Raw genomic sequence first — 18,258 nt, 5'->3', positions numbered from 1 at the left:
ACATCAGACAAAGGACTGATAACCAGAATATATAGGGAACTTAAAAAACTAAATTCTCCCAAAACTAATGAACCAGTAAAGAAATGGGCAAGTGAACTAAACAGAACTTTCTCAAAATAAGAAATTCAAATGGCCAAAAAACACATGAAGAAATGCTCACCATCTCTAGCAATAAAGGAAATGCAAATTAAAACCACACTAAGATTCCACCTCACCCCTGTTAGAATAGCCATCATTAGCAACACCACCAACAACAGGTGTTGGTGAGGATGGGGGGGGGGAAGGAACCCTCCTACACTGCTGGTGGGAATGGAAACTAGTACTGAAGAGGAAGATAGCCTTGAAACAGGGTTGTAAAACATGGTAAACTGTCAATTAAAAGCTGTAACCTGGGACAGAGCTGTGAGGAATTGCCCATTAGAGCCATGCAAAAGTTCAGGACCAAGATGAAAGGCAGCATGCAGAGATAAGCACCTATTCCTGCCTTTCTTTGTTTCCACTTGTAAATAAACTTTCCAAAGCAGGACTCCCCTGCTGTTCTTATCTAAACCTTAGATCTCTAACCCACTACTAGCCCTACTTTATGGGAGAGCACATTCCTTGTAACCTGATACCCTGCACTGCGTTTTAAATACCCTGTGAATCATTTGTTCAGTGCTCAGACACAGGTACATGTCTGGGCCCGCTGGCGTAAAATTAAAATCTGAGTTCTCCACTCCTCCGAATGTCGCTTGGTTTCTCCTCTGACTATATTGACACAACAGTACAACCACTCTGGAAAAAAATTTGGAGGCAACTTAAAAAGGTAAACATTGATCTGCGGTATGATCCAGCAATACCACTCTTGGGGATATACCCAAAAGACTGTGACACAGGTTACTCCAGAGGCACCTGCACACCCATGTTTATTGCGGCACTATTCACAATAGCCAAGTTATGGAAACAGACAAAATGCCCCACCACTGACGAATGGATTAAGAAAATGTAGTATCTATACACAATGGAATTTTATGCAGCGATGAAGAATGAAATGTTATTATTTGCCGGTAAATGGATGGAATTGGAGAACATCATTCTGAGTGAGGTTAGCCTGGCCCAAAAGACCAAAAATCGTATGTTCTCCCTCATATTCGGACATTAGATCAAGGGCAAATACAAGGGGATTGGACTTTGAGCACATGATAAAAGCGAGAGCACACAAGGGAGGGGTGAGGATAGGTAAGACACCTAAAAAATTAGCTAGTGTTTGTTGCCCTTAACGCAGAGAAACTAAAGCAGATACCTTAAAAGCAACTGAGGCCAATAGGAAAAGGGGGCCAGGAACTAGAGAAAAGGTGAGATCAAAAAGAATTAACCTAGAAGGTAACACCCACGCACAGGAAATCAATGTGAGTCAATGCCCTGTATAGCTATCCTTATCTCAACTAGCAAAAACCCTTGTTCCTTCCTATTATTGCTTATACTCTCTCTTCAACAAAATTAGAGATAAGGGCAAAATAGTTTCTGCCAGGTATCGAGGGAGTGGGGGGGAGAGGGAGGGGGCGGAATGGGTGGTAAGGGAGGGGGTGGGGGCAGGGGGGAGAAATGACCCAAGCATTGTATGCACATATGAATAATAAAACAATAAAAAAAATTCTTTTCTCTTCAGCAATTTTTCCCTTTTCCCTTCAGCAATTTTTCCTTCAATAATTCTTTTCCCTTCCAAAAGCCAAAAGGCCCAAAGTAAATCTTCTTCCCAATATTCATAGGCAAAAAGCCCCCCCAAAGCAAGAAACCAAAAGCCAAACAAAAAGTCCAAAAGCTGAAAGTAAAGCCCCAAAAGGCAAAAAGCCAAAAGCCCCTCTTCCTCCTTCAGGAGTCTTTTATAGCAGCCAAGTGGCACCATGGGGAGGGGTGTGACACTGTAATAGGAGAAACCTGCCTTCCTGCTTCTCTGAACATAACTTAGCTTATGCAGCTGTTCTGTTGTTCCCTGTTTGTAGGGGGGCGGGGAAGGGGAGTGGGGCTGTGCCTATCTTGGCTTACAGGTAAAAGCAATTAACTGCATCTCGCCTTGCTTGTGTCCATTCTCATAGGCTTCAGTTGGCTCCCCACAGATGTAAAGTTTCTGCCATTAAGCAGAGAATTGTTTGTCATTAGCTGTCCTAAAATTCAAACTTGCTTGTCTTAGTATACGCATTGTCTAGAGGAATCTCTGCTTCAAGGTCCCTTTGGCCCACAGGTTAATTATAAACTTGGTGCTGTCATTCCACATCATACAGTCATTTCAGGCCTCAATTTCCCCAGAATCCTAGAATTTCTGCCCTATGGGTTACCTTTTTGTCTCTGAATACACCAATCAAATTAAGTCTCATGTCTATGCTTTCCAATCATGTCTGTTCTTCCCCATGCCCTCCCCTGAACCTCGGCCTTAGTCAAATGTGAAGACTGTGAACCTGAGCCCCCTCCCTTAGAGCAAGGGGCAGTCCTGCATCAGGAATAAAAACTGAGGGGTCTTTCTACCTCGGTGTGTGTGTGTTGGCTTGTCTGATTTAGATGAAAGACATGTACTCCCTTCTGCAGAAGTAAATTTGCCTTGTCTGTCAGCTTTTGAGCATGTGTCTGATTTGTGATCATGGCAGCGCTGCGATCTTTCTAACACCAGTAAGGCATTGTTTCCATGAAGAATACTACTAAATTGCAAAAGTTCAAAATGACTTTGTTTTTGGCTTCTGTAAATTATAGCATGCACAATGAATTCCATTTATAATTGACTCATTAAAATCTCAGAAACATCTTGCTAAGTCCTAGGATACTCAGAGAATCTGTCAAAGCCTCACAAATTTGTGGTAGTCAAAAATGTTAATTCAAGTGAAGGTCAAAAATTATTGTTTGTCTAGGATTGGTTGATAATATTTTGATAACTCTTGAAATTAGAACTAAATTTTATCTGATTTATGTCTTGCAACAGTTTGAACATATTGGGACCTAGTCTTGGTACTTAATGTTAATTACTGACTTTACGTTTCTTAAAAATATACTTGAGGGAGTCAGGTTTTGTGGCTCGTGCCTGTAATCTCAGCTACTCAAGAGGCAGAGATCAGGAGGATGACAGTTTGAGGCTAACCCAGACAAGAAATTAGTGCAACCCCATCTCAGTGAATACACTGGGCATGGGCTTGATCTTTAATCCCAGCCACATTGGAGGCATAGGTCAGAGGATTGTGTTCTAAAGCTAGCCCAGGCAAAAGTGCGTGACCCTACATGAAAAATAACCTAAGTAAATTGCAGAGATGCCCAATATACCCTGGTTATTAGTATTTACATAGTATGCACTTGTCTAGCATGCACAAAGCCCTGGGTTTGATCCCCAGCACCACAAAAATATGTATGTGTGTGTATAATTGATTATAAACTGCATCTCATCATTATGAAATTATCTTTATGTGGCTATTTTTAAACCGATTAAACTGTAAGCTGTTTCAGAGTATAAACTGTATTGTACAAGTACATTTTGATGATAATTCCAAGTGATTGGTATTGGATTTGAGGCTTACTTTTTATTTATTTTTTATTGTTTTATTATTCATATGTGCATATAACGCTTGGGTCATTTCTCCCCCCTTCCCCCACCCCCTCCCTTACCACCCACTCCACCCCCTCCCTCTCCCCCCACCCCCTCGATACCTGGCAGAAACTATTTTGCCCTTACCTCTAATTTTGTTGACGAGAGAGTATAAGCAATAATAGGAAGGAACAAGGGTTTTTGCTAGTTGAGATAAGGATAGCTATAAAGGGAGTTGACTCACATTAATTTCCTGTGTGTGTGTGTTACCTTCTAGGTTAATTCTTTTTGATCTAACCTTTTCTCTAGTTCCTGGTGAGGCTTTCTTTTTAAAATGATGCATCTGTTGTATGTGTGTAAGTAATAGAAATGTTTGTTGAATGATATCTACATGTTAGGCACTGTGATATCATAATCATTTTGTATATATTATCTTAAGTTTACAATCCTAGGACAAAGAAGCTTGAGACTTGCCTAAGTTCACACACCAGTGAGAGCAGAAAAGGATCAGGCACTAATAGCCAGGGACAGCTGACTCTGAATTACCTGCGTGAAGGCATTGGTCATGCTGATTACTGTAATTTGATCTAGATATTGAATTCATGTGTCAGATGTTACATTCTTCCTCATAAATATGTACAATTGCTATGAGTCAGTCAAAAATAGAATAAAATTTTAAAATAAAATAAATTACATGAATGTAAAGACTACCTCTTTTGATTGAAGAGATGGAACTGAGGCTTCACTCTTCATATTCTCAAATTATGAAATGCGACCAAAGAGGAATTTTTTCCTAATTCATGATGTTAATTATATGAACAGACTTGCTGTTAATGCTACATTTTAATGACTCACTCCCACAACAAGTTTAAGAGTATGGGCATGAATCATATGGATCTGGGTGCCAATCCCGTCTCTGTCATTTACTAGCTGTTGTGACCAGAGTGAATAATTTAATGTCCCTGAGCCTTACTCACTTTTCACAACTCTTAAATCAATAATAATAATAGCAAGAAACCCTAATTTATAATATAGCATGATGATTAAATATGATCACACATTTAAAATAACATCATAATGCCTCATTTATTAAAAGTGCCTAATATATGCTGGTTGTTAGTATTAACATAGTGTGATTGATAAAGGATATTTTAGTAACTATTCCCATAGAAGGCATATAGTTTGTTACTGATTACAAAGTAACCTTTATTACTTGATTTCAGAGGCTTACTGCAATTGGTCTTTTGTAAGAAATTCATATTTTTTTCAGTTTTTTAAATTTATTCATATGTGCATACATTGTTTGGGCCATTTCTCCCCACTGCCCCCAGCCCCTCCCTCTCCTCCCCACCCCCCTCACTTCCAGGCAGAACCTTTGCTGCCTTTTTCTCCAGTTTTGTTGAAGAGAAGACATAAGCAATAATAAGAAAGACATAGCGGTTTTGATAGCTTAAGATAAAGATAGGTATACAGAGAGATTCCTAGCATTGCTTCCATGCACAAGTGTATTACAACCCGAATTGATTCATCTCTACCAGACCTCTTCACTACTTCCTGGTCACCTTCCCACAGCGACCTCTGTTGTTTTAAGGTTACTATATTAGCTCCTCTACAGTGGCACATCAAACACTTTCAAGTTTTGGGCTTCCTACCTTTCCCTATTCCTCCTGTATGTATTCTCCCCTTAAGAAATTCATATTTTAGTTTAATGATGTTTGTCATTAATTTCCAAAGTACATTGGTATTTTTAATATCAATAATAAATAGTGTTGGTAATTCATAATATATGAATAAACAATTTTATGGCCCCTCCAAAATTATTCTCTAGCACCTCTGCTAGCCAAGGGCTCCCTCTTCAGTGCCACTTCTTTTTTTTTTTATTTTCTTTTTCTTCTTTCTGTGGTACTAAGGATTGAACCTAGGCACTTGCACTTGCTAGATATTGAGTACCCAACCCACCTCTTCTTTTTAATAGATATCTTTAGGTATCATTGACAGAATGCTTCAGTTGACTTCTTTCCCTTCCAGCTTTGGTTCACCTTTGTTAATGGATTCTCTGGGCAGATTTTGTTTGAGCGTTGGTCTATCAGCCTATACAACGTGGTAAGCATTTTCCATCTCTTCTATTAGCATGCAGAACTTCAGGACATTCCTTCACTATTTGGGAAGTGTGTTTAAGCCAGTCATCTGGGTATTTAGCAGACAGCACAAACACACCGTTAGGGCCTTTGTTGCTGTGATGAGCCATGCAAAAGCTCGTTCTTCACATGTATGTTCAGTCGTAGCTCATCGTTCTAGAGTAAATACATGAACTATGTACCCCATATGTTATGGAATCTGAAACCTCTCTGCTCTATGCCCGTGTAAAGTTTTCATGCTCTTTCATAATTACTGAAGTCTTCCTAAATCCATTCATTTAATAATATAATTGAGGTTTACATGTATTTAAATGCATAAGTTTTCATGCTCTTTCATAATTACTGAAGTCTACCTAAATCCATTCGTTTAATAATATAATTGAGGTTTACATGTATTTAAATGTGTGTTTATAGTTCCATGTCATTTTAAACCTCCTGGTTAAAAAACTTGGCTATGAAAAAAGTCTCGTATTTGTACTGAATAGTAAATTGTGATCTTCTCACAAGTGGCAAAAAGCATTCAGAGTTCTTTGTATATAATCATAATACATACCTTATCAAAGTAAGGAAATTGGCATTGGTACAGTATTATTAACTAAAGGACAGACTAAAACTCTTTCTAACAGATCCTTCTTTTCTATGTAGATTTTCACTTCATTACCACCTTTTGTTCTGGGAATCTTTGAGCAATGTTGCAGTCAAATGAGCCTTCTCAAATATCCAGAACTCTACAAAATTCCTCAGACAGGGCAAATTTTCAACACAAAGGTAAATGGAAATTTTATTGCAGGTCTTTCATTTCCACCTAACTCCAAAGATAATTTTGATCTCTTCCCTTTCTGATGCTTTAGAGAAATAACTTTCAAAACAGAGAATTCATCCTTGTGCCATCTTCCTGCTAATTTAGTTTTTATCTAGGGCATTGAGGTTCGAATAATAGAAATAACAGTGTGTGGGAAATGAAAACTACCAGTCTTGTGCAAAATGAGCAAAGCACATGTGATCTCACTGATTGTACACCAAACATCCAGGAGGCATGCTAGGTGATGGGAAGTCCTGGAAAGGACAGAAGAGAAACTGAGGTGCATGAGGTGGGCTTTTAAGTGAGACCTTGCTCCAAGAGATTATCTTGGAATTCCTGAGATCATAAAAATCGAAATTCAATGAGGGTTCAGGCAGAGGTGTGAAAGAGAGTTCAGACTGAAAGAGCAATGAAGTACATTCTTTGTCAATTTAGAATTAATGTAACTATATTTTTTTAATGTAACTAAGATTTTTTTTAAATACAGATACCTGTACGAAACTTAAGCCTTTTAAAAGTATTGAGACATATATTGTACCCTGTCTCAAAATAGTCTGTCATCTAAATACTTCCTCTTTTTCCTCAGATAATGGGACTCACTCCTTGCCCAGAAGGGCTGAGCCTCTGACCACTGAGTCCTTTGCTGCTGAAGATCCCTGCTGTTTGTACTTCTTTCTCTATGGGTCCACATCAGACTCTCACCTTCTCCAGGACCACTTCTTGTGGCCATCTCCCATCTAGACACTATGGCAAGGTGTCCCAAGACTCCCTGGGCCACAGTTGTTCCTTGTTTTCAACTCCCTAGAGTAGCTCAGACTGAATAGGCTGCCCTCTCAAGATGGTGCCTTGCTATCCCCCTCTGTGATAAGTAGAGCAAGAGAATGTCTTTCTTCACCAAGGCTAGCCTTCCACATCAGAGCAGCTGCTGTCTCTCCAAATCCCAAATTTGGGTTTAAGGCTTGTAGGAGGTGTGGGCTTGCTTCTTCTTCAGCCAGAACTGCCAGTCTGTCACCAGGGCCATCTGACTTTCTTATGATTCTCTCTTCCACTTCTCCCCTCCCACAGATCCAGGAACAGGGCTTGGAACTGTTTTCTGCTTTTCTCTGTTGCCTCAGTTTCTCCATGTTTTTCTGCTGTCCTGCCATCTCTTTTGTGACTCTGATGCTCTTCCTCTCTTTCTCTGTTCAGAATACAGGCTTTGCTTTGTTTCCTGACTGTTCTCATTCACGGAGTCAAGACAGGATTCGTCGTCAAATCTGCCATCTTACCCTGCCTCTAAACAACTATTTTTTAATGATTTAAATAGTAAGAGAAAGTCTTGTCTTAACCCATGTGTTTGTTATTTTCAATGATCTCTTTCCTTTGTCATCCTTAACATTATATGATATACTGTTTTCTGTCTGAGGACTCCTTTAACATTTCTTGTGTAAATCTGTTAGTAATTATTCTTTCAACCTTCATATGTATGAGAAAATCTTTCACTTCAATGTTTGAATTTATTTTTGTTTGGTGTATTAAGTGAGCTTTGGATTACTACAACAAAGTATTTGAGGTAATTAGCTTATGATTCTAGAGGTTTTAGTCCAAGATTAAGTGTCCTGATAGCTTTTGGCAAGGGCACTGATTATCAGTTGCAAGAAGCACATGTTGGAGAAAACTACTGTGTTTTGATTCAAGAATCAGAGAAAAGGGAAGGGGTTGGGCCAGGCCCCACACTCCTCTTTGAAAACATGCCTCCCTAATGACCTAAGGATTTCCTACATATCTTACATCCCAAAAGTGCACAGCACCTTACAATAGTGTAACCCTGGGGACCAAACATTTACATATAAACCTTCTAGGAATGTTTCCCATATTCAAGGTATAACATTTAGTACAAAATTCTAGGTTAATAGTTTATTTCTTTCAGTACTTGTCTTTATGTGCAATGTTTTGATATGAAATTGCTGTCATCTTCATCTTTAGGCCTCTATAGGTAGGTAGTAAGTAGGCCCTTTTCCGGTGGTCGCCTTGAAGATTGCTGGATGTGAGCATTTCATTATAATGTGTCTTACTCCTCTGCGTGTCTGTGCTCCTTAGATATGTGGGCTAATAGTAGGGCATCAGCAAACTGACCTCTGAGCCTAATCGGTTCTTTATCTGTTTTTATAAATAAGCTGTCCTTAGAAGTAGTCATTCGTAATAATTTACATATTATCTGTGACTGTTTTTGTGCTACAATAGCAAAAGTGAGTAGTTGAAACAGATTATATGGCTCCAAAGTCTACTTATAAGACTCCCTGGCAAGCATGAAAATAATTGTTTTTTTTTTTTTTTTTTGGCTGGTTTTGCTTTTGCTTTTTTGTTTTGCTTTTGTGGTTACTGGGGTTTGAACTAAGGGCCTTGCACATGCTAGGCAGGCATTATACCACTTGAGCCATGTTCCCAATAATTGCCATATTTAAAAACTGAAAGAACAAAGACTTTGGGGATTTTTTTCCTATCATTTAGCTGATGTGTATCCTGGCTTGATTAGACCCAGAAATTTTCAGTTATTGAGATCCAAAAATTGTTCATGGTCTGTTAAAAATTATTTTGAATGAGAGTCAAAGTTAGATATAAATGATTATAGTATGTAATATAAAGTATGAAATGACATTTGAAGTCCTAATTTTAAAACTGAAAAATTTTTTACTTCTTTTAAAAATGAGTTCTGGTCTGTTTCACTGGATAGTTGAAGGTTTTGTAATTGTTTTATAAGAAATACATTTTAGTTTTTTATATTTTTATTTAATTTAAATATAACATTATTCTGTGATATGTTATCCTATACTGGTAATTTCAATAATGTTTTCCTATAATTTCAATTAATATTATCTTATAATTTAACATATTATCAAATAATATTATCCTATAATCTTGCAGTCCTTTCTTTTTCAGTAGAGAAAAAAAATAGAAATCTGTCTCCAGAAAAACATTTCAGTGTAGTGAGGGTGTTACACAGAAGAGACGTACTTCATAGTGTTACATATTTTTAGATTTTGACAAAGCTACCATATTGATTTTCTTACTTTGTTTTCTTTTAGGTGTTTTGGATTCAATGTATGAATGCTTTGTTCCACTCCTTCATTCTCTTCTGGCTTCCTACAAAAATGCTGGAGCATGGTAATGGATTCATTATTTCAAATATTCAGCAAAATATGTTGCTCTCATGGAAATCTGTTTTTATTGTATGTATGTCCACAGAAAGACCTGGGGAACAAAACAGTAGGATTTAGGAATAGTTAAATATTCATGTAACTATAATATTAGACATTCCTCTGGATAACAGCTTGCAGTGTGTACATTTAACAGCTGACTCTTAAAACCCGTTCTCTTGGCCTTGGATTATATAAATTTAAGTCAAATGCTTTTATTGTTAATTTCTAACAATTATTTGAGTCACAAAGTCTGATAGAAAAAACATCTCTGATGAATCATAGATGCCTTTTATTAGTAAGTTTGAATTTCTGTCTACTTGACTTCTTGTTTTCACATCTAAAACTTCAAATAAGTCTAATAAGATCATACAGAAACTTAAATCAAATACCTTATTATTTGACCAGGTCTCCTTTTCCTGCTATATTTCCAAATAACATTTTTGTGAGTTGTTTTTTTAAAAAAAAAAAACTAAAGTGGGGCTAGAACATCCAAAACTTTAAGATATATTTGGGAAGTATGTTTTTTGTGTGCAAGGGGTTCATATATCATAAATTAAGGTGTAAAACACAGTTATTTTGCATAATCAGATTGTTTTGTTGGCTATTTCTAGTAATCTATTCTTCATCTTGAACTTATTTTAAAAATCAGATTTGAGTTGTATGTATTTATTTGTATTTAAAACTGAGTCTACACTATATTGGTTAAAGCCATCATTGTAAATATGAGCAAGACTTTCAAATGGTAACAACAAAAAAAGACAAAATTTATGAAGACTCAGGTCCACTTCCAGCATGGTGATGTTATAGTCTCCATGGACTCCTTTCCCACCCAGATGCACAGCACTGGTCGAAACTATGAGAAAACAACCCTGCAGAATCTCTGCAAATTGCTCTGAAAATAGATGAGGAGAAATTACTCAAGCAAATGTATTAGTACTTGGAGTTAGAGGTTTGCTAACAAGTAGAAGACTGAGTGACATCACCAGCATCTCTTCTCAGATGCCCACCTTATTGAACAGCTATTCTGGCAGCAGACTCCCTACAGAAATGCTAAGGAAGTCAGTACTTACAATACAGTAGATCTGATTCCCATTCCCAGCATTCCACAAACTTTGCTGGCAGGCACCAAAGGGATCCATGGATCCATGGCAACCACATACCAAGCACATACTGAAAGGCAGTAGGGAAAGAGCGGGGTGAGGGAAGCTGCAGGCCACAGAGATCTGTGGTCCACCTGGGCCAGTCCTGCAGCAGAAACCAATAGACTACACCTGCCACATCACAGAAACCCCTACAAGACAAAAGATAGTCTCATAGTCAGTTTTATCAAGGAGATATCAGTGGCATGACTATGGTGTGAGAGCCATCAAGCCCAGAGAACAGCACAGCATTCTCTCACCCAGAAACTGAGCAGCACTAGTCTAGACAGAAACAGACTGTGAGTTGGTGGGGACCTGCAAGGAGGATGCTACATGATAAGTGGGGAGTGTTTGGAGAGTGGGGGTTAAGAGCTCAGATCCCAGAAGCCATCATGGAGCTTGTGATCAGAAATTTAAGTCCACTTTCCTACACTGGGGAACCAGTTTAGGGCTTTGAGCAGCTACTCTCCTACTGACCTGAGCGTCTAAACCAGGCAGCCTTAACTGGACTAACCAGTTCAGACCAAGCAGCTGTGCTAGACAGCAACAAAGAAAATACTATCATTTGTCTTTGTCTTCCTTATGTTCAGTTTTGTTTGTCTTAGATATTTTTCTTCTCTTTCACTTTCTTTTTACTTCTGCTTTTTCTCCCATCTTTTTCTTACAGTTTTTATAGATGAGATAGATGAGTCATAACACCCACCTTTTCAGATTCAAGATTTTAACCATATTTGCTCCCTCCCTCTCTCTCTCTTTTTTTTTTTTTTTTTTGCATGTAGAAGATTTCCAGGTCATTTTGTTTGTTTGTTTGTTTGTTTTTCTTCTTTTCCTTTCTCAATGCACCTTTGACAAAATCTTTTCTACCTATGTCATTCTTCCTTCTCATTATACCCTTCTGTTAACATTAGCCCTCTCTCCTTCCAGCCTTATGTAGCACCATACATATCACACTATTCATTAACATTATCTGTCACATCTTCTTCCCATTACTATCCTATTAACTAAGATCTCCCTAGTTCACAAAGTATTATCTTTGCTCCTTTATTCCTCTAAAGATACTGGAGTAGTGGCAATGATTGTACTTTATTAGGAATTCTAGTATTCTTATGATGGGTGTTTATCAACTGTAATGACTTTTACAGCTAAGCTTCTTCTCCCTGCATAGAATAGGGGGCCAGATTCAGTATATTGAGCACTGTGATCAAATGTTTGACTACCAAGACACACCCCCAGTTCCTTCACAAGAAAATACACCACAAACCAGCCACTACCCAGTCTTTTTTTAGTTCAAACAATAAACTAAAAAAAAAAAAGAATGATCAGTGAAAACAAAGGAAGCAGTGGTTAGACTTGAGTGATGGTCTAAACAAATATAAGGAAATTTAACAGCCCTCTATTTTGTCAGACCATAATGGAATAAAGCTAAAACTCAACATCAAAAGAAAATACCCAAAGACATGAAGACTAAACAATACATTGCTGAACAACCAGTGGGTCATCAAAGAAACAAAGGGGGAAATAAAAAAAAAAGTTCTAGAATCTAATGAATATGAAAACAATTTACCAGAATCTTTGAGATATAGAAAGGCAGTACTAAGAGAAAAGTTTATGGATATGAGTGCTTACATCAAAAAAACAGAGACCTCAAATAAATAATGAACGATGTACCTGAAGCTTCTAGAGAAACAAGACCAAGAACAAATTTGTAGGCAGAAAGAGTTGACCTGAAATTAATTACTTGGTGACTAAAAAAAATACAACCAATGAAACAAAATATTGGTTCTTTGAAAGATGCACAACATTGATAAATCCTTAGCCAAATTTGCCAAAAGGAGGAGGGATAAAACCCAAGTGGGTAAAATTGGAGGTGAAAGGGAATATCACAACAAATAAAGTTCAAAGGACCATTAGAGAATACTTTGAAAAGTTATTTTCTGTTAAACTGGAAAGGCTAGAAGAAAGGAATTAACCTCCACAGGCATTTAACTTACCAAAACTAAATGAAGAGGATTTGACTCACATCAACAGATCTATAACAAGTTCATGAGACTGAAGTATTAGTAAAGAGTCTCACAGCAAAGAAGACCCCAAGGACCAGGTGGCTTCACTGCTGAATTCTACAGACTGTTTAGGAAGAACTAACAATAATGTTTCTCAAACTATTCCATGAAATGGAAAGGGAAAGAACACGACCAAATTCATTATATGAAGCCAGAGCAATAAGAGAAAAGAAAGAAGTAAAAGGAATACAAGCAGGAAAGGAAGAAGTAAAATTAAGGTCCTCAAAATCCCACCAATGACTGCTAGATCTGATAAACATTTTTGCAATGTAGCCGGATACAAAATTAACATATATGAATTTGTAGCTTTTCTGCATAATAGCAATAAACAGACTGAGAAAGAAATCAAGAAAACAATTCCATTCACAATAGCCTCAAAAGATTGATATACCTAGGAATAAATGTCACTGTGAAAGACTTCTACAATAAAAACTATAAAACCTGTAAGAAAATAATAAAAGAAGACACTAGAAGATGGCAAGACCTTCGCTGCATAGGTTGGAAAATGTCCCAATGTTGTTCTCCACAGAAATGGAAAAATTGATCCTAAAATTCATATGGAAATATAAAAAGGCCCTGAAGAGCAAAGGTAATCCTGAGGAAATAGGGCAGTGGTGGAGGTATCACAATACCAGGCTTCAAATTAGAGCACTATAGTAACAAAAATAGCATGATACTGGCACAAAAACAGACACAAAGACCAATGGAATAGAATGGAAGACCCAGAAATAAACCCACACAGCTACAGTCAGCTAACTTTTTTTTTTAAACAAAAGAGCTAAGATACACTGGGAAAAGCCTCTTTAACAAATGTTGTTGAGAAAAGTGGATATCCAGATGTAGAAGACTGAAACTAGATGCCATCTACCCTGCACAGAATCAATTCACATGGATCAAAGATCTTAATGTGACACCCGAAACTTTGAAAATGCTGCAAAAAAAAAAAAAAAACACTGGAAAATATAGGCATAGGCAATTATTTTCTAAATAGGATTCCAGTTGCCCAGAATATAAGAGCAGGAATTGACAAATGAGATTGCATTAAATTAAAAAGTTTCTGCACATCAAAGGAAACAATTACTAGAATGAAGAGACAACCTACAGAATGGGAGAAAATCTTTGCCAGCTATTCCTTGGATAAAGAGTTAATATACAGAATATGCAAAGGACTCAAAAAATCAAACAAAAGAAGAACAAATAATCTGTTAATAAATGGGCAAGTGAATTTAACAGTTCTCAGAAGAATAACAAATAGCCAACAAGTACATGAAAAAATATTCAACATCCTTACTCATAAAGGAAATGTATGACAAAATGACACTAATATTCCATCTCACCCCATAAGACTGGCTATCATCAAGAAAAAAAAATGAAAATGCAGGGGGAAAGGAACCCTCATCCACTACTGATGGAATGTACATTTGTGCAACCACTATAGAAATCACTATAGAAGTTTATCAAAAATGTTTTTAAAAATAGACCTATTTTATGACCCTGTTATATCACTATTGGGGATATCTAAGAAGGAATGTAAATCCACATTCAAAAGAGAAACAGCCACACCCATGTTTATCAGCACACTGCTCACAATAGCCAAGCTTTGGAATCAACCTAGGTGTCCAACAGCCATTGAATGGGTAAGAAAATGTGGTATATTACTAGGTCATGAAGAAGGATAAAATTATGTCATTTGCACGAAAATGGAACTGAACATCATCATGTGGAACAAGATAAGCCAAGTTCAAAAAGCTAAATATTGCATTTTTCACTCATATAAGGAAATTAATTCTAATCCAATAATAAATGGGACCTGGATATAAAAGGGGGACTGTTGGAGGGGAAAATCATTGAGAGGGAGTGGGCAGAAGGAGACGGTGCTGAGGATTGAGAAGAGTTAAAGTACATTATATGTATTTGTATAAAGATAGCATAATGAAACCTACTAGATACTGTTTGAAAATGAGGGAAGATGGAATGTGTTTAAGGGAGTATAATATAGGGGTTAACTTGTTTGAAATATATTGTAAGCACCTATGGAAATACCACAATGAAACCCTTTTGTAAAATTAGTGCACACTAATAAAAGAACTTGGAGCTGGGCAAGGTCTCACAGGCCTGTAATCCAAGCACTAGGGAAATTAAAGCAGGGAAAATCATGAGTTCACAGCCAGCGTTGGCTTTGTAGTTATACCCTATCTCAAAAAAAAAAAAAACAAGAGGAAAGGAAAGAAAAAGAAACAAACAAAAATCAAACAACAAATAATTTCATAAGAAAAAAGTCATTGTCAGTTGAGCCATGACCTACTTTCGGCTTCCCCATATCACAGACTAGCCTGATGGAAGCTCCATTTCAAGCAAGTGGTCAGGATTGTGGAATGATCAATTTTATTAGCTCTCAATCAAGGGTCACCATATTTCATCAGGAGGAGCAGGCCACCAGAATTTCTCATCCCCTTCAACTCTGAATTTAAAAGGCTAAATAAATTCCCCGTGGCTGTGGCTGACAAGTTAGAGCTCTGTCCAACTTATGTCCATAGGCAGTCAGAGAAGGTGAACTTTCTCACCCCAGGCTTGTTTATAGGACAAAGATTCCATGCTGGGAGAAGCAAGCCAAAAACAAGAGCAACAATCATCCCACTGATACCAACAGTAGTGACTCAATAATTTTGCCTATGAGAAGAGGAGGTCATGATATAAGAGAGAATCAAAGCCTATGCACTACCCTAATGACTTTCTTTGAAACAGAACTATGGAGTTTCATATCTAAGGATGTTCTCAAAAACAATAACTCCTCTTAATCAAGAGAAACAAGATAGATCATAGGTCAACTTTTTTACCAAAGAGAACCAGGGAAAGAGATCACTCATAAGAGCCCTTTAAGGTGAGAACAAACCTTAAAGACTGGTATCAAAACTCTTCCTGCCTGAATTTCTTTGGAGAAGACCACTGGGCATAAATAGCCCCAGAACATTGTTGAAAACAATACAGAGAAACTTTTTTTTGCCTATACAGTGCAGATACTGTATACCTAGTTTAACACCAGATGAGTCAAACAGTTTAACAGAAATTAGGGGGAAAGACACCCCACACTTAAACTGAAAGAAAACCCAAACCTAAACTACTACCCTCCAGGATAACTGTGAATGCCTGCAAAACAACAAGGTTTCACACTGTAAAGTAAATTCACTAAAATGACCTGGCCAAGTCATAAAACAAATAAGCATCAACAGGAAATACAAGCCTTAAAGAAGAAAGTAGGGAATCAGTATCCAGATTTGTAATAATATACTGTGGAAATGTCCAGTTTCTAGCAACGATCTTTGAGACATGCAAAGAAACAGGAAAGTGTGACTCATGTTCTCAAAAACAAATCACCAGCAGAACAGCCTGTGATTTAAAAGAGAGTTCAAAGTAATCACTATACACATGTTCAAAAGAAACCATGCTTAAAGATATGAAGACAATGGTTCATCAAATAGATTATCAAGAAGGAAATCAAAATTAAACAACCAAGTGAAAATTTTGGAGTTAGAAAGTACAATAATTGAAATGGAACCCATTTGTTAAGGGACCTCAGTAGTAAATTTGAATGGGACTAAGAATTAACAGATGTGAAGTTTATAAAGACTATGCAACATGAATAACAGAGAGAAAATAAGATAAAAATAAAAAACACAACCTCAGAGACATGTGAAAAACTTTAAGCACAATAACAGTACTAGAACAAAAGGAAAAAAAATAGAGCAGAAAAAGTGTTCTAATAAAATAATAGCTGAGAGGAAATCATCAGAGACTACTTTGAGAACCTATATTCAAATAAATTTGAAAATCTTAAAGAAATGGACAAATTTCTAGATACATATGATCATCCAAAACTGAACCAAGAGGAAATTAATCACCTGAATAGATCTATAACACAAAATGAAATTGAGGCAGCAATCAAGAGTCTCCCCAGAAAGAAAAGTCCAGGACCTGATGGATTCTCTGCTGAATTCTTTCAGACCTTTAAAGAAGAACTGATACCAACCCTCCTTAAACTATTCCACAAAATAGAAAGGGAAGGAAAACTGACAAACACATTTTATGAAGCCAGTATTACACTTATCCCCAAACCAGACAAAGACACCTCCAAAAAGGAGAACTACAGGCCAATTTCCCTAATGAACATTGAGGCAAAAATTCTCAATAAAATAATGGCAAACCGAGTCCAACAACATATTCACCACGACCAAGCTGACTTCATCCCAGGGATGCAGGGGTGGTTCAACAGATGAAAATCAATAAATGTAATAAACCACATTAACAGAAACAAAGATAAAAACCACTTGATCATCTCAATAGATGCAGAAAAAGCCTTTGACAAGATCTAACACCACTTAATGATAAAAGCTCTAAGAAAACTAGGAATAGAAGGAAAGTACCTCAACATTGTAAGGGCTATATATGACAAACCTACAGCCAACATCATACTTAATGGTGAAAAACTGAAACCATTCCCCCTAAAATCAGGAATGAGACAAGGATGCCCACTATCTCCACTCCTGTTCAGCATAGTACTGGAATTTCTAGCCAGAGCAATTAGGCAAGAAGAAGAATTAAAGGAATACAAATAGGTAAAAAAACTGTCAAAATATCCTTATTTGCAGACGATATGATCCTATACCTTAAAGATCCAAAAAACTCTACCCAAAAACTCTTAGACACCATGAACAGCTACAGTAAAGTGGCAGGATACAAAATCAACCTACAAAAACCACTAGCTTTTCTATACACCTACAGTGATCAAACTGAGAAGGAATACATGGAAACAATTCCATTCACAATAGCCTCAAAAAAATCAAATACCTAGGTGTAAATTTAACAAAGGATGTGAAAGACCTCTACAAGGAGAATTACAAACTCCTGAAGAAAGAGGTCGAGGAACTACAGAAGATGGAAAGATCTTCCGTGCTCATGGAAGAATCAACATAGTAAAAATGGCTATACTACAGAAAGCAATCTACATGTTTAATGCAATTCCCGTCAAAATCCCAATGACTTTCATCTTTTATCACAGAGATTGAAAAATCTTCCCTAAAGTTCATTTGTAAACACAAGAGACCGCAAATAGCCAAGGCAATACTCAGCAAAAAGAGCAATGCGGGAGGTATCACAATACCTGACTTCAAACTATATTACAAAGCAATAGTAATAAAAACAGCATGGTACTAGCACAAAAACAGACATGAAGACCAGTGGAACAGTATAGAAGACCCAGATATGAATCCACACAACTATACCCACCTCATTTTTGACAAAGGTGCCAAAAATATACAATGAAGAAAAGACAGCCACTTCCACAAATGTTGCCAGGAAAAGTGGTTACCCGTCTGCAAGAAACTGAAACTTAGATCCCT

At 37.1% G+C, this 18,258-nt stretch overlaps 1 protein-coding gene across 3 annotated transcripts in view; it reads left to right on the top strand.

Moving 5' to 3' along the window:
* LOC109678973 (phospholipid-transporting ATPase IB-like) overlaps nucleotides 1-18,258 on the top strand; it is a 310,438-nt gene that overhangs the window by 240,573 nt on the left and 51,607 nt on the right. For all 3 annotated transcript variants that reach the window (XM_074043762.1, XM_074043761.1, XM_074043760.1), the window contains 3 exons: nucleotides 5,573-5,647; nucleotides 6,328-6,450; nucleotides 9,550-9,628. In XM_074043762.1, coding sequence (XP_073899863.1) covers nucleotides 5,573-5,647; nucleotides 6,328-6,450; nucleotides 9,550-9,628 — 277 coding nt within the window. The remainder of the gene's footprint in view (nucleotides 1-5,572; nucleotides 5,648-6,327; nucleotides 6,451-9,549; nucleotides 9,629-18,258) is intronic.

This window comes from Castor canadensis, chromosome 10 (assembly GCF_047511655.1).
Source record: "Castor canadensis chromosome 10, mCasCan1.hap1v2, whole genome shotgun sequence".
NCBI classification, from domain to species: Eukaryota; Metazoa; Chordata; class Mammalia; order Rodentia; family Castoridae; genus Castor; species Castor canadensis.
The sequence above is the reverse complement of the archived record's forward strand: the minus strand, read 5'-3'. Positions and strand labels throughout refer to the sequence as shown.